The sequence below is a fragment of the Macaca mulatta genome, chromosome 5 (genome assembly GCF_049350105.2).
Source record: "Macaca mulatta isolate MMU2019108-1 chromosome 5, T2T-MMU8v2.0, whole genome shotgun sequence".
Classification (NCBI taxonomy): Eukaryota; Metazoa; Chordata; class Mammalia; order Primates; family Cercopithecidae; genus Macaca; species Macaca mulatta.
Window position 1 is genome coordinate 98,113,286 of NC_133410.1, and position 12,883 is coordinate 98,126,168.

The 12,883-nt window shown below is 35.6% G+C and overlaps 1 protein-coding gene across 17 annotated transcripts in view; it reads right to left on the reverse strand.

Annotated features, from left to right (window-relative positions):
• Positions 1-12,883, reverse strand: part of FAM13A (family with sequence similarity 13 member A) — a 376,873-nt gene that overhangs the window by 67,426 nt on the left and 296,564 nt on the right. For 9 of the 17 annotated variants that reach the window (XM_078002003.1, XM_028848614.2, XM_078001998.1 and 6 more), the window contains one exon: positions 10,928-10,969. The exons of the other annotated variants lie outside the window; for them this stretch is intronic. In XM_078002003.1, coding sequence (XP_077858129.1) covers positions 10,928-10,969 — 42 coding nt within the window. The remainder of the gene's footprint in view (positions 1-10,927; positions 10,970-12,883) is intronic. 17 annotated transcript variants of the gene reach the window in all.

Here is a 12,883-nt window from a genome sequence, read left to right on the forward strand (position 1 = left end):
CAGTTGGATATAGAAGCGTTCATTTCCTAATGTTGACAAAGCAAGTATTTAAAATGGAAAGAAAGATGCTCACTCATATGCAGATCCCAGTTCTATGGCCAAATTCAAACCTAAGCCTACTGTTAGTGATGATGCAACTGAATATTCTATTGGTATGGTCATTTAAAATAGATTCTAAGCCTACTTTGAAATATAGTCTATGACATATTGAAATATCTTTAGTCTTTATTTTTATTAGCAAAACCCAAACTATATTTCCTTAAGCCAGTTATGCTCAGCAATATTAGTCTCTAAAATTTGCATGTGATAAGATGCACAGATGCCTGTTGACAAGTGATTCTTTAATTAAATCTCTTGATTTGAAATAAAAAAGCATACATTTCAAAAGAGGTTTCAAATCTACAAAATGGAGACATCTTGAAAAGCATGTGTTTTCTTTTCTGTGTGTTCTCTTATTTCAGTATGTTCTCCTCTATGGCATATAAAATCCTGCCTGTAAAATATTACCGTTTTATTAGGAAACATGAGGTCCAACAAAATTATCAGTTTCTCTAAGATATAATATTTAAATTTACTCTATTTTTCTAATAGAGCAAGGATTAAAAAGACAATTATGAGATGTTTGCTTAAATAAACCTAAGGATAAATCTCATGTAACAATCATCAAAATAGCCTAAAATTTTTAATTTGTCAGTTTAACAAAATATAGTATTTTCAGTATCATCTTAAAATACTATAAGTTGATATGCAGCATCAACATTATACATATATAACAACATACATATTTGTTATTATGTAACAGCTTTCTAAATTAAATTTTGTTCATAATTTTAGTGCATTCTTCACAGTGTCCTACATTAAAACAATTCAATCCTCAATATTTATTCCTTTTGCTTTAACCTCTAGCTATGATTATCATATGCAGAACTTTATTGGAACATATGTAGGTATTTAAACTCTGATAAAAGTTGCATCATCCTTTTGCATCATTACAAACATTTTGGGTAGCCTCAAATTTTGGTTTAAAATTGAATACTGTGCATAATATACTAGAATAAAAATTGAAAACATACTACATGGATATAACTCAAAAAGAGGAAAATATTTATCCTCATACCTTCTCTAATTCAAATTTCCTATTCTTTTAAATAGTCTGATTTGAAGAAAAAAATTACTCTTCACAGCTATATCTTAATACTATATAAAATTTATTCTAACAAATCAAATGTAACCCATCAAAATGTCAGAATATTCATCTTTTATACAGCTTCTTTTGACAATTATTGATGTTTTCAATTTCATATATTTAGTATGTTTTAGCATAAAAAGAAATTGGAAGTTTTTTTAGTTTTTACACTAAGGTCTATATTAACAAAATTATAAAATGCAATGCATAATTCACTTATATACTGTATCTCTTTTCCATTTTACAGAAAATTGAAGATCAGAGAAGTATCTAATTTAAGTTTACACAGCTCCATTCTATCTATGTAGTCCGGCTTCAGAGTATGTCCTCAATTCTCTGAATAATCTTTATTCTCAAATAATGCTACTATTTACATAAATCTTTGGCTATACCTTTAGTTATTTCATTAGAATTAGGTTACTAAAAGTGCTTTTTTTGATTTAAATAGATTTTTTCTTTTTCTCCAAATTTATATAATGCAGAAAATTTTTATTTCTTCTAGGTTTTCATGTTTATTAGTTTCAAATTGCATGAAGTGTTCTCTAATCTTTTAAAAAATTATAACACAGTAAACTTCAATTATGATTATTATCATCTCTCATTTTTCTTAAGCTCATCAAGAATTTTGTATCTTGTAATTTTCATTTTTACTCTCAAAGAACCAGCTCCTGAACTCAAATATCAGTTCTGCTTGTTTTCTGTTTTCTTTTATTATTAACGAATTCTTTTAGGTTTCAAAGAGATTGCTTTTTCTTCCTTTCTATAACTTCTTATTCTGAATGTGTGGCTGATTTATCTTCAATCTTGTGTCAGGTTACCTCTTTAAAAAGTTTAGACTTTATTCCACAAATTTTGATATATACTTTTTCTTTATTTTCTTAACAATATGCACTTAAGATTCTTATTTACTCTTTGAGTTATCCCCTTCCTCCTGTCCCCTTACAAGAGTTTTCACTGGTTTATTGAAATTATTTTTTGTCATTAATTACAGTGTGGTCAGAAATTATTGGCTATCAAAATTTCTACTCTTTAAGAACTTTTAAAGATAGCTGAATACTTTTTATAAAGTAGCAGAAATGCTTGATTGAGCTCTATTTGTACTATGCAAAGTTTCACTTATGTATATAGGTGCTCATTTATTTGAAATCTTACTAATTTTACAAAATTCTCAATGCTATATATCCTATAAATTTTGTTATGGACATATAGTTATATGTATAAGTCCTATATTTCAAATGTGTTTACTTGTTTATCCTTGATAATATAAGAATTTAAATTTATATGATTTGATAATACTGTAAATCTAGATAATAAAGTAAGTCCAGTTTGTCTTTTCTAACAAATTTGGCCTTCAACTTCAGTTGTCTGTTCACATTTATCAGATACATGTTTATCTTTTTATTATTGACCTTTCTGTGCCACTTTGGTTTAGGTATGACTCTTTTGCAAACAGTACAGTTCAACTAGATTTCTTTCTTTTTTTTTTTTTTTAGTATTTTAGCTTTTCTCAAATAATTTTATCCATTTGCATTTATTGTCATAGCTGATAGATTTGTTCTAGTATTGTTTTTGCTTTATGCTTTCTAATTTGGGAACTTGTTTTTCCTTTGGTTGCTGCCATTGCTCTTATCTTTTGAAGGCATTTTGAATACAGGAATCCTATGCACAATTCTACTACGGTTGCTTTTCATGCCCATATTTCTCTCATTATTAAAAATATGGCAAAACCACAATCACTTTCACACCAACCTAATAAAACAAGAAAAGAAGCAAAAAAACCTCTTGACACCTGCTTCTATTTTCCTGTTTATGTAAGACAAGAAAATTATAGCTTCATTACTTTCTTTGCCCTTCCACCAATGCTAATAATCAGATCTCTACTTCATACTAATTGTTTTTTAAATTTATCTCTCAATTAGCTGGGCATACCCTATACTTGTCCTTTTACAAATACGTTTCTTCATTCAAATTATAGTTTTCAGATTGGCTTTTCAATCTCTGACTATCACATTTAACATTATTATTCTGACAGTTCTGTGGTTTTTCTTTTTCTTTTTTTTTTTTTTTTTAGACAGTGTCTTGCTCTGTCACCCAGGCTGGAGAGAGTACAGTGGCGTCATCATAGCTCACTGAAATCTCAAACTCCTGGGCTCAAGCAGTCCTCTTACTTTGGCCTCAGAAGAAACTGGCGTACATCAAGACACCTGGCCAATTTATTTATTTTCTTATAGAGACAGAACCTTACTATGTTGCCCAGGTTGGTCTCAGACTCCTTTGTTTCAAGAGATCCTCCCACTCTGGCCTCCGAAAGTGCTGGGATTACAGGACAGCGCTACTGTGTCCAGGCTGTCACGTAGTTTTTATCTTTATCCTGTTCCTTTTTATTCCAGAAGGGCTTCTCCAGTTTCTCTTTCATCATGTATTTGACTGATTTTTAATCATTTCTGTTCTTTACTGCCTTCAACATAGTTTTTAAAGTCTCTTCTAAAACATTTCTAGGGTTGTTTTTCCCTCCTCATTTCAGCTGTTCTTTCTGTATCCCCAGTCTTTCAATTCTAAGCCTACTCCACTTTAATGGCTTCCTACTAATGTTTCAGAAAAGTTTATGTCCTTGAGCATTTTTTGAGAAGATTAACAATATTACTTCTCAAGTTTTCATCTGAATTTTATAAAAATCAGTTCTCTAGATTCTGTTTTTATGCTGAGTCATCGAGGCAAATCATCCTTTCCCCTAGTTTGTCATTTCTCTTCATAGGTCCCAAATTCTTTTATTGTGTTTAGTGGTTCTTAAGGTGGAACGATCAATCTAGGTAGAACCATTTCCAACAACCTGGGTAGGTAGACTGTTCTTAGCTTATATAATTGTCTACTTGGCTGTGAGCAGATGGCTCCTCCTGGATTTAGATTTGAAGAGCCAGTATCTGAATCTGCCCTAGAATAATCTATAATACCTACTTAGGTAGACTTGCTTTTTGGTTCCATTTTATGATTATGAGAATCAGAACAAATTTGTGGTTTGTTTTGGGGTAGTGTACACTTGAAAGCACATATGAAAATCCAATAATCTTCTTGCCTTTATCCCTTTCTCAAATGCTTTTGCTAGGTGACTGAGCATCCCAGGAGAATCCCTTTCCTCTCCATTGTTTTGTACGCTGAGTATTCTTGTCTGAATGGTTATTAAAATATAAAAGCTGATGAGGGCAGAGAGGTGAAAAACAATAACACAACTTGGCTCTAGATGGTTCAGAAAATAAGTTTCTGCTCAGTTGAGGAAACGTCACCAGCTTTTCTGGTTAGTGCAATAGACAGTAGAAGAAAGCAAAGTCAGTTTTTCCTCCCTTTCTTTTCTCTTTGTGGCTATCTGTATTGTTTAGATGGCAGAACATGAAGTCTGCAAGGTAAAAATATGTTTCTCTGTCCAGCCCATAGATGATGTGACCTTTGATGTGGCTTTTCTTTATCATTGCTACAGAGCTGTCTCTAGGGTTTGTATTTTATATTATCATGGATATTAAATAGAAAGATGGGAGTACTGTATCAGGCAAAAGCAGTCTGCTACCTATTTAAACTAGATTCTTAAATTTTATTAAAATCTGAAGTTCTACAAAGGGAAGCCCACAGGGAGGCAGGGAAACTGAGGAATGAAGTAACAAGAGATCTAGGCAGAATGGAAAGGTGTAATTTTCTACAAGTGAATTATTCTTTATCATGCTGAGGTAAAAGATGTGAAGAAAATCATTTAAAATGTATATAATTTATCTTTCTAAATTATATAGCTCTAACATATGCTTAATATTTCATTAACATTGTTAGAATTAAACCTAGAATCTATACTTACATCTTACTATGCAAAAAAAAAAAAAAAAAAAAAAAAAAGACTAGTGATTTTCAGATCAAGAACTCAATAATGAGTCTAAAAACTGTATGACAAACATTAGTAAACTTTGTAGCCATTCCTCAGCTATACTGTTGGTCTGGTTCTGTGTAGGCACCTAGCACAAGCAAAGACTTAGAATCCTGACCAATGGGACACAAACATCTTTAAGAAATCCACATACTTCATAACTATAAGGATGGTTATTATTAAAAAACAAAATAACAAGTGTTGACAAAAATATGGACAAATTGGAACTGTGTACTGTACTTGTGGAAATGTAAAATGATGTAGCTGCTAGGGTAAATAGTATGGAAGTTCCTCAACAAATTAAACGTAGAACTACCATATGCTCCAACAATTCCACTTTTTTTTTTTTTTTTTTTAGACAGAGTCTTGCTCTGTCGCCAGGCTGGAGTGCAGTGACACAATCTCGGCTCACTACAACCTCCGCCTTCCAGGTTCAAGCGATTCCCCTGCCTCAGCCTCCTGAGTAGCTGGGACTACAGGCGTGCACCACCACGCACGGCTAATTTTTTGTATTTTAGTAGAGATTGGGTTTCACCATGTTGTCCAGGATGGTCTCGATCTCCTGACCTCTTGATCCACCTGCCTCGGCCTCTCAAAGTGCTGGGATTACAGGCATGAGCCACTGTGCCTGGCCCCAGCAATTCCACTTCTGAGTATATACCCAACAGAAATGAAAGCAAGGACTTGGACAGATATTTGTACATCCATGTTCATAGCAGCGTTATTCACAATGCCCAAAAGATGGAAGCAACCTACGTGTCTATTGACAGGTGAAAGGATAAACAAAACGTAGCATATACATAGATGGAAATATTATTCAACCTTCAAAAGGAAGAAAGTTCTGACACATGCTACAATGTGGACGTACCCTGAGATATGCTAAGTAAAATATGCCAGTCACAAACGGACAAAGACTAAGATCCCACTCACATGAGGTACCCGGAGTAGTCAAATTCTTAAAGACAGAGAGTGAAATGGTGGTTGCCAGGGGATAGGGAAAGGAGGACATGAAAAATTAGTGTTTCCTACAAGATACAAAGAGTTCTGAAGATGGATGGTGATGACAGTTGTGTGACAATGAGAATGTACTTAATGCCACTGAACTGTACATTTAAAAATGGCTAAGATGGCAACCTTTGTTTATATTTTACTATAATAAAAAAACCAAAACCAAAACAACGGAGCTCCACAGGTAGAGGGGATGTGCCCCCTCAGTTTAGAAACACTACTCTGGCCAAGCGTGGTGGCTCGCGCCTGTAATCCCAGAACATTGGGAGGCCGAGGCGGGCGGATCACTTGAGGTCAGGAGTTTGAGACCAGCCTAGCCGACATAGTGAAACTCCCTCTCTACTAAAAATACAAAAATTAGCTGGGCTTAGTGGCGGATGCCTGTAATCCCAGCTACTGTGGAGGCTGAGGCAGGAGAATCGCTTGAACCCAGGAGATCGAGGTTGCAGTGAGCCGAGATCATGCCACTACACTCCAGCCTGGGCGACAGAGTGAGACTCCGTCTCAAAAAAAGAGGAAACACTATTATAATAAAAAGGAAAACAAATATTTTTGATAAGTAGTTGTGTCTAAAGACATCCAGATACCTAGCTGACTTTATCATGTTGCTAAAAAAGTAGATACTTAAATAAACAGCTTGCTTGTTTGTTTCACTTCTTAGTAGCCTAAAACAAGCTTTTGAATAAATATAATGTTTGGTATGCTACACTTCTCCAAAGCTCTCCCATGTGATAATGAAGGAGTTTTACCTTAAAATATTCATTTAGAAAACATACAATATGCTTCTTAAGGAGAAAAAGAAACTATTAAAAGTTAAAGCTAATGAAGCATAATACAAAAAAAAAAAATCACAAACATACAAATTCTAGCATAAGTTGTTCGGAAAGCAATTCCTCAGAAAAACTATCTAAAAATGCTTTAGAAAGAAGTTTTCTACATATCAAGATAGGAGTGGTATGGTATAATATTCAGATCCCATCTAAATATCAGGTAATATTTTAATTTGAATTTAGCCAAAGTCATTTTTTTCTTTAACATAAATGTACAGTTATGAGACTGAAAAATCGATAGTTCCTAGGCTCCAGCAATTAAAAATTAACCAAATTAGAAAGAGTAAGTCTGTCTGCAAAACAGCTAACTTAGAAATAAATCCATCTGATGCACCTTCAGGAAAATTAGAAAACAGACAAAATACTGAAGCTGACCTTAATCCAAACCTGCTAAATTAATAATTTAGCCTCAGTTTGTACTGTGAGTATTAAAACTTGGGCTGATATTTTTAAAGATGGTCAATTCCAGGACTTTCATGGAGCACTAAATGAGAAAAGGAAAAGAGAGGAAGATCAGTGCACCTGCTAGAAGACAGGTGTTAGCTAAGCAAGGACCAAGTTTCAGATGCCAGGTGAGCTAGTTGGAGCCCAATGAACAAAACTGGTATATAGCCCCTGAACACATAGCCTAAGATTTTGAAAAAGCACATTAAACACAGGTTCTAGGCATGCAAGTTATATGTATAATCCAGGAATTTGTAAAGAAGGAGTTCAAGGATAGAAGTCTGATGAAATGGGATAAGGATGGGATCTGATCCTGCTCATAGGAGCATGAAAGTGGTGTAGGGGAGGGGAGAGCCGGTAGAGATGAGGAGAAACAGCAAGTGGAGATGCAGAACTCGAGTCTTAGTGGAAACCAAACACCGAAATCCAAACTCAGGCTTGGAGACACTGAAAACTCAGGCAAACAGAAGTAGAGCGGCCACAGATCCTAGACAGATCTGACTGGAGGCCAGGTAAAAGAATGCAGAGGATAAAAGGTTGAACATGGCACAGAAGAACACCACCACCAAGTTGTTTTGATGCTCAGCTGAGCAACTGAGGTAGGGGCCCTGTTGTTTGGGATTCCAGCCTAGAATATAAAAGAGAACAGGGTATGAACATCCTGGCCAAGAACGTCCTCTACCTTAAGTTTGCAGGTCATGTTTATTCTGTTGTAGTCTTACTAAGGGTTTGGCATAACCTGTTCTTCCCTTTCATTTCCCTAATCATTTCAACTGGGCTGGTAATCCCTAATAAGCGTCTGGGGAACAATGACACCTACTGTTTGAGCTCCTATAACTGCAATTAACTTGCTACATGGAATGGTGGCAGGTGTAGATTGATAGCTACTGTTTCCTTCCTTTGCAAAAAACAACAAATGGCTCTGTGGTGAGTTAAGTTGGAGAAGTACTGAAATTAGAGATGACAGAGTTGTTATCACAGAAGATATTCGATTTAGAATAAAAATATGACTGTGTGTCTATTTACAACAGCCCTACCTTATTACAGAAAGGACCTTATTACTGAAGGTAACTGAAATACATGATAGACTAACATGTGATTCAGGCATGACTGTTCAATGAGAATATCACATTACAGAACTGAAATTCCATAAGGTGATAACAAGAGCAACATAATGGCTGAAACGGCTTCTCTGGTTCCCTGTTTCTGCATCCCTTTCTTCTCCCCTAGCCACAGCAAGGTCCTGGGACCTCCACTAGTGTGCACTGTGGCGTCTTCACATGCTCTCCATCTGTATCCTCTATCCCAGACACAGACCCTGTCCTGTTATATACAATCCATCTCTTCTCCACTCCACTAGCAGGACCACTATGTGACCTCCTGTACCTGAGCGCGGCTATGGATCATCTACCCTCCTTCCTTTGAGACTGGAGGTCTGCTCTGCTCTCATCTTCTGTCTGTTCGGATCTGCACTCTCTGAAGAATGTCCACTCACAGACTTGTAGCCACTGAGTTTTGCTGTTTCACCTCTTTATGCTAGAACTTTCAGAATTAACCACCAAACTGAATATCTCACTGCTGACCAGCTTTCCCAGCCCTATCCCCTCCATGGCTGCTTGTGGCTGGATCTACTTCCAGTGAGTACCCCTCTCAGCAGACGTGTCTTATGTCTTGATTGGGCCTACTTCTGAAATTCTAATTTCAGGCTAAATAATTACTATTTTTGCATTTGTGAAATAGTTCTGCTTGGTTTATCCATCATATGAAAAGAATGCCTGCTGGTAACTTTTCCTTTTTCTACCATAAATGTGGGCCAGTATGCATATTCATTCCCTTTTCCCCCCTAATTTTATCATATTTTAGTTTCTATGACTTAACATTGAAAAAATCAAGTAGCTTCTATTAAGAGTTCGGTAAATATATTATTGATTTTCTTTTACTCTATTTTCTTGTACTTTCATTCTGCAAGTACAGGACATTCAGAGAAATAAGTTTTCATTAGTTGGCATGATCCAGTGCTAAAGTCTACTATACTATGTAAAACTGAATTTCCATTAATATATAACAAGCATTTGCTGATATTACTGTGTGTATTTATATAATGAATACCAGACTCACTACGTGCTCAGCAACATCCTCATGTGTTCACATGAATTGCATAGTTGAGATAGCCTATGAACCAGAGTATGCTGATTTGGTCGGCAGGAAACCAGGATGAAAAAAACGGACCACGTTGTCTCATACTGAAACCTCAAATGTTCCCTCTCTTGCCATAAAGTGATTATGCAATACGCTGCAAGTCACTAAAGGGTAAACACTACTAAAAAGCAGTTACTTGGCTAAGCCTGAAGTCCTATGACACATTTCTGAAGTACTAGTGGTTGAATTATAGCCTAAATCCATTCTGGGACTATTTCAACAAGTCAGATTCAAAAATAAATAAATAAACAAATTCTGTATTGCATATCCTGACATTTCTTTTAAAAAACAGTAGACTTCAGGCCGGGCGTGGTGGCTCATGCCTGTAATCCCAGCACTTAGGGAGGCTGAGGCGGGTGGATCACAAGGTCAGGAGTTCCAGACCAGCCTGGCCAAGATGGTGAAACCTCATCTCTACTAAAAATACAAAAATTAGCCAGGCATGGTGGCGGGTGCCTGCAATCCCAGCTACTCGGGAGGCTGAGGCAGAGAATTGCTTAAACCCAGGAGGCAGAGGTTGCAGTGAGTTGAGATCATGCAACTGCAATCCAGCCTGGGCGACAAAGCAAGACTCCGTCAAAAATAAAATAAAATAAAATAAAATAAAATAAAATAAATAAAAAGCAGTAGACTTCAGGAAAGATTTCAAAAAACAAACATCAGCATTATTTTACATTTACATTATTTTATATACTTTTCAAATATATTTTCTAAGCCTTTGAAGTGGTAGGTAGCAAGAAAAGAAATGCAATAAGGAAGACTTGATTCTAGGCTATATCTCAGATGACTCACTCGGAAAACCCTGTCAGTACAGCATTCATTCACCAGAGAGAAGTGATCTTGAATTCTGTTAACATACCTGCTTTAACAGTTGTTACTCTGGGTTTATAAGCTTTAGAAAATCATCTTCAATCCTATAAACTTGCTGAATATTTAGTTTCCTTCTCTGCTATGACATAGAAAATGATGTAACCCAACCCAAGGCTTTGTCTGTGAGTGGGTCTTGTACCCATTGGCCCCCACTAACCTATGCATACGTATATGTATAAAATAGAGATTTTTAACTTTGCTTACAGCCTAATCATCGGGCAGATTTTAAATTAAAATGATCACTTTGGCACTTTCAAATTTAAAACAAAATATCTTATTTTAGTTGTTTGAACTATATTAGACATTTAAAAAATATATTTCTTGAACCAAAGGGGAAAATACAGTAAGGTAAAGAGCTCCAGCAAGCTTAGTCTGGCCACAGTAATGAATGTTCTATTGAAAGGGATTAAAATGAGCAAATAAACCCAAAGAAGCCTTAACCCTCCTTTATTCCCTGTAGTAGACCAACAAAAATCAAATAAATACCTCAAATAGAAAGGTGAAATAGGTCTTTCATCTTCCTGCGAACTAAAAGGAAAATAAATTTTGAATTAATATAATGTCTGTTAATATGACATGTCAATTTTACTAAAAATGTTCTACCGGTCAAAAATGTTGATTTAGCACATTAAAGCCAATCTCATGATGGAGTAAGGTTAGTAAAACACGATCCACCTTGGACCTAGCCAAGGTCAATTACTTCTTGTCAGGATACCATCAAGTGAGGCTTCTTTCAAGATGAGCTAAGACAAAAGTAATTCACATCACACTTTCCAGAGGAAGCTTTTTACTGCCTTATTCTAGGGGCCCAATTCAAGTATTCGTATATTACACATAAACCCTTAAAACGATTACATACTAATTTATCTCAACAAAGCTGATTGCAGCTCATTAACATGATGATGAAAATAAGAAACAACCAACAAAACATTCCTGTTAAGAACGAGCCACTTCAGGAATGATTCCCTAGCAATGAAGAGCACACCAGTAAACAGCACCACACTCACGGGCTGTTTGTCCTTCTGTAGTTACTCTACTAAGTATTAACTAGTGTGTATAACATGAAAGGATATAAATGAAATAATTAACAAGTTTAAGTTCCTCAAACAACACAGACAAAATATCAAGCTTAATACACTGAAAGTTAATTTTTTTTTTTTTAAGAGACATGGTCTCACTCTGTTGGCCAGGCTAGAGTGCAGTAGTACGATCACGGTTCACAGCAGCCACAAACTCCCAGGCTCAAGTGATCCTCCCATGTCAGCCTCTGGGGTATCTGGGACCACAGGCACATGCTACCATGCCAGGCTAATTTTTTATTTTTTTTGTGGAGATGGAGTCTCACTATGTTGCCCAAGCTGGTCTTGAACTCCTGGGCTCAAGCGATCCTCCCGCCTCAGCCTCCCAAAGTGCTGGGATTGCAAACATGAGCCACTATGCCTGGCCTAGAAATTCAATTTTTAAAATGTAAAGTATTTGCTGTACTTTCTTTGCCTTTCTTTAGCATGTTTTATTTTTCCTAATAAATGATCTCAAAGTATAGAATGAATCCCTCCGCCTTGCTGTCCACTGGAGTGATCTTTGAAGTTTTAAAATTATGCACTCATAAAACTTGCTTTTCAGTAACCACTCCCCTCAAATATATAACTGATTAAATATATATATTATGTACATCATTAAACAGATAAAAGTAGAAAGATAAAGTATTAAATAAAATGAAAAAGAAGGTCTAATATTTTCTTTTGTCTCCTAGAGTTCCTCTTGGATATCACCTGGGGTGTATACCACCTTACAGCATCTGGGAAAGCAACTAATTAACTGCAGCATTCTCTTTGTCTCTCTTTTTGCTTAATTTTCTTAAGCATCATTCATGAAAAGAGAAAAGTCTGCTTTGACTGATAGTATTAAACTTGCAGTCAATAAACTCTTATTACAGAGTTACACTGTAAAACACACATAAGCAAACAAAATCCTGTCCTGAAAGTTGAATAGGTCTTAACATTTTAGAAGGAATATGGAACATAAAATGTGACACATTGTTTTTCATTCTCTCATGATTTGGATTTCCAATTTCAAAACTGATCAGCTGTTCTAATGCCCATGTTGCCAAGTATCTTAATGTTTATAACTAATGGTGTTAACTCTTCCCAGGTGAGAGGTAAGTGATGGGCTGTAATGTGGATGGGCTGAGGGCAAAGCTTGTAGAATTAGGTTGCAGGGTTGAAGAGTTAGCGGGGACAACACCTGGACATTTCCCAGGTGTTGTTATAGGAAACCACCTGAAACAGTGCTATTATAGGAGGTGTCTACTTTTAAGTCAACCTGACAGAAGTCACTTACACATTTGACTTCCAAATATTCCTAGAAAACACTAAACGAAACAATTATAAAAATGTTAGAACTGGGTTTCCTGATCAAGAAATTGATCGTTATGCCAAAGAA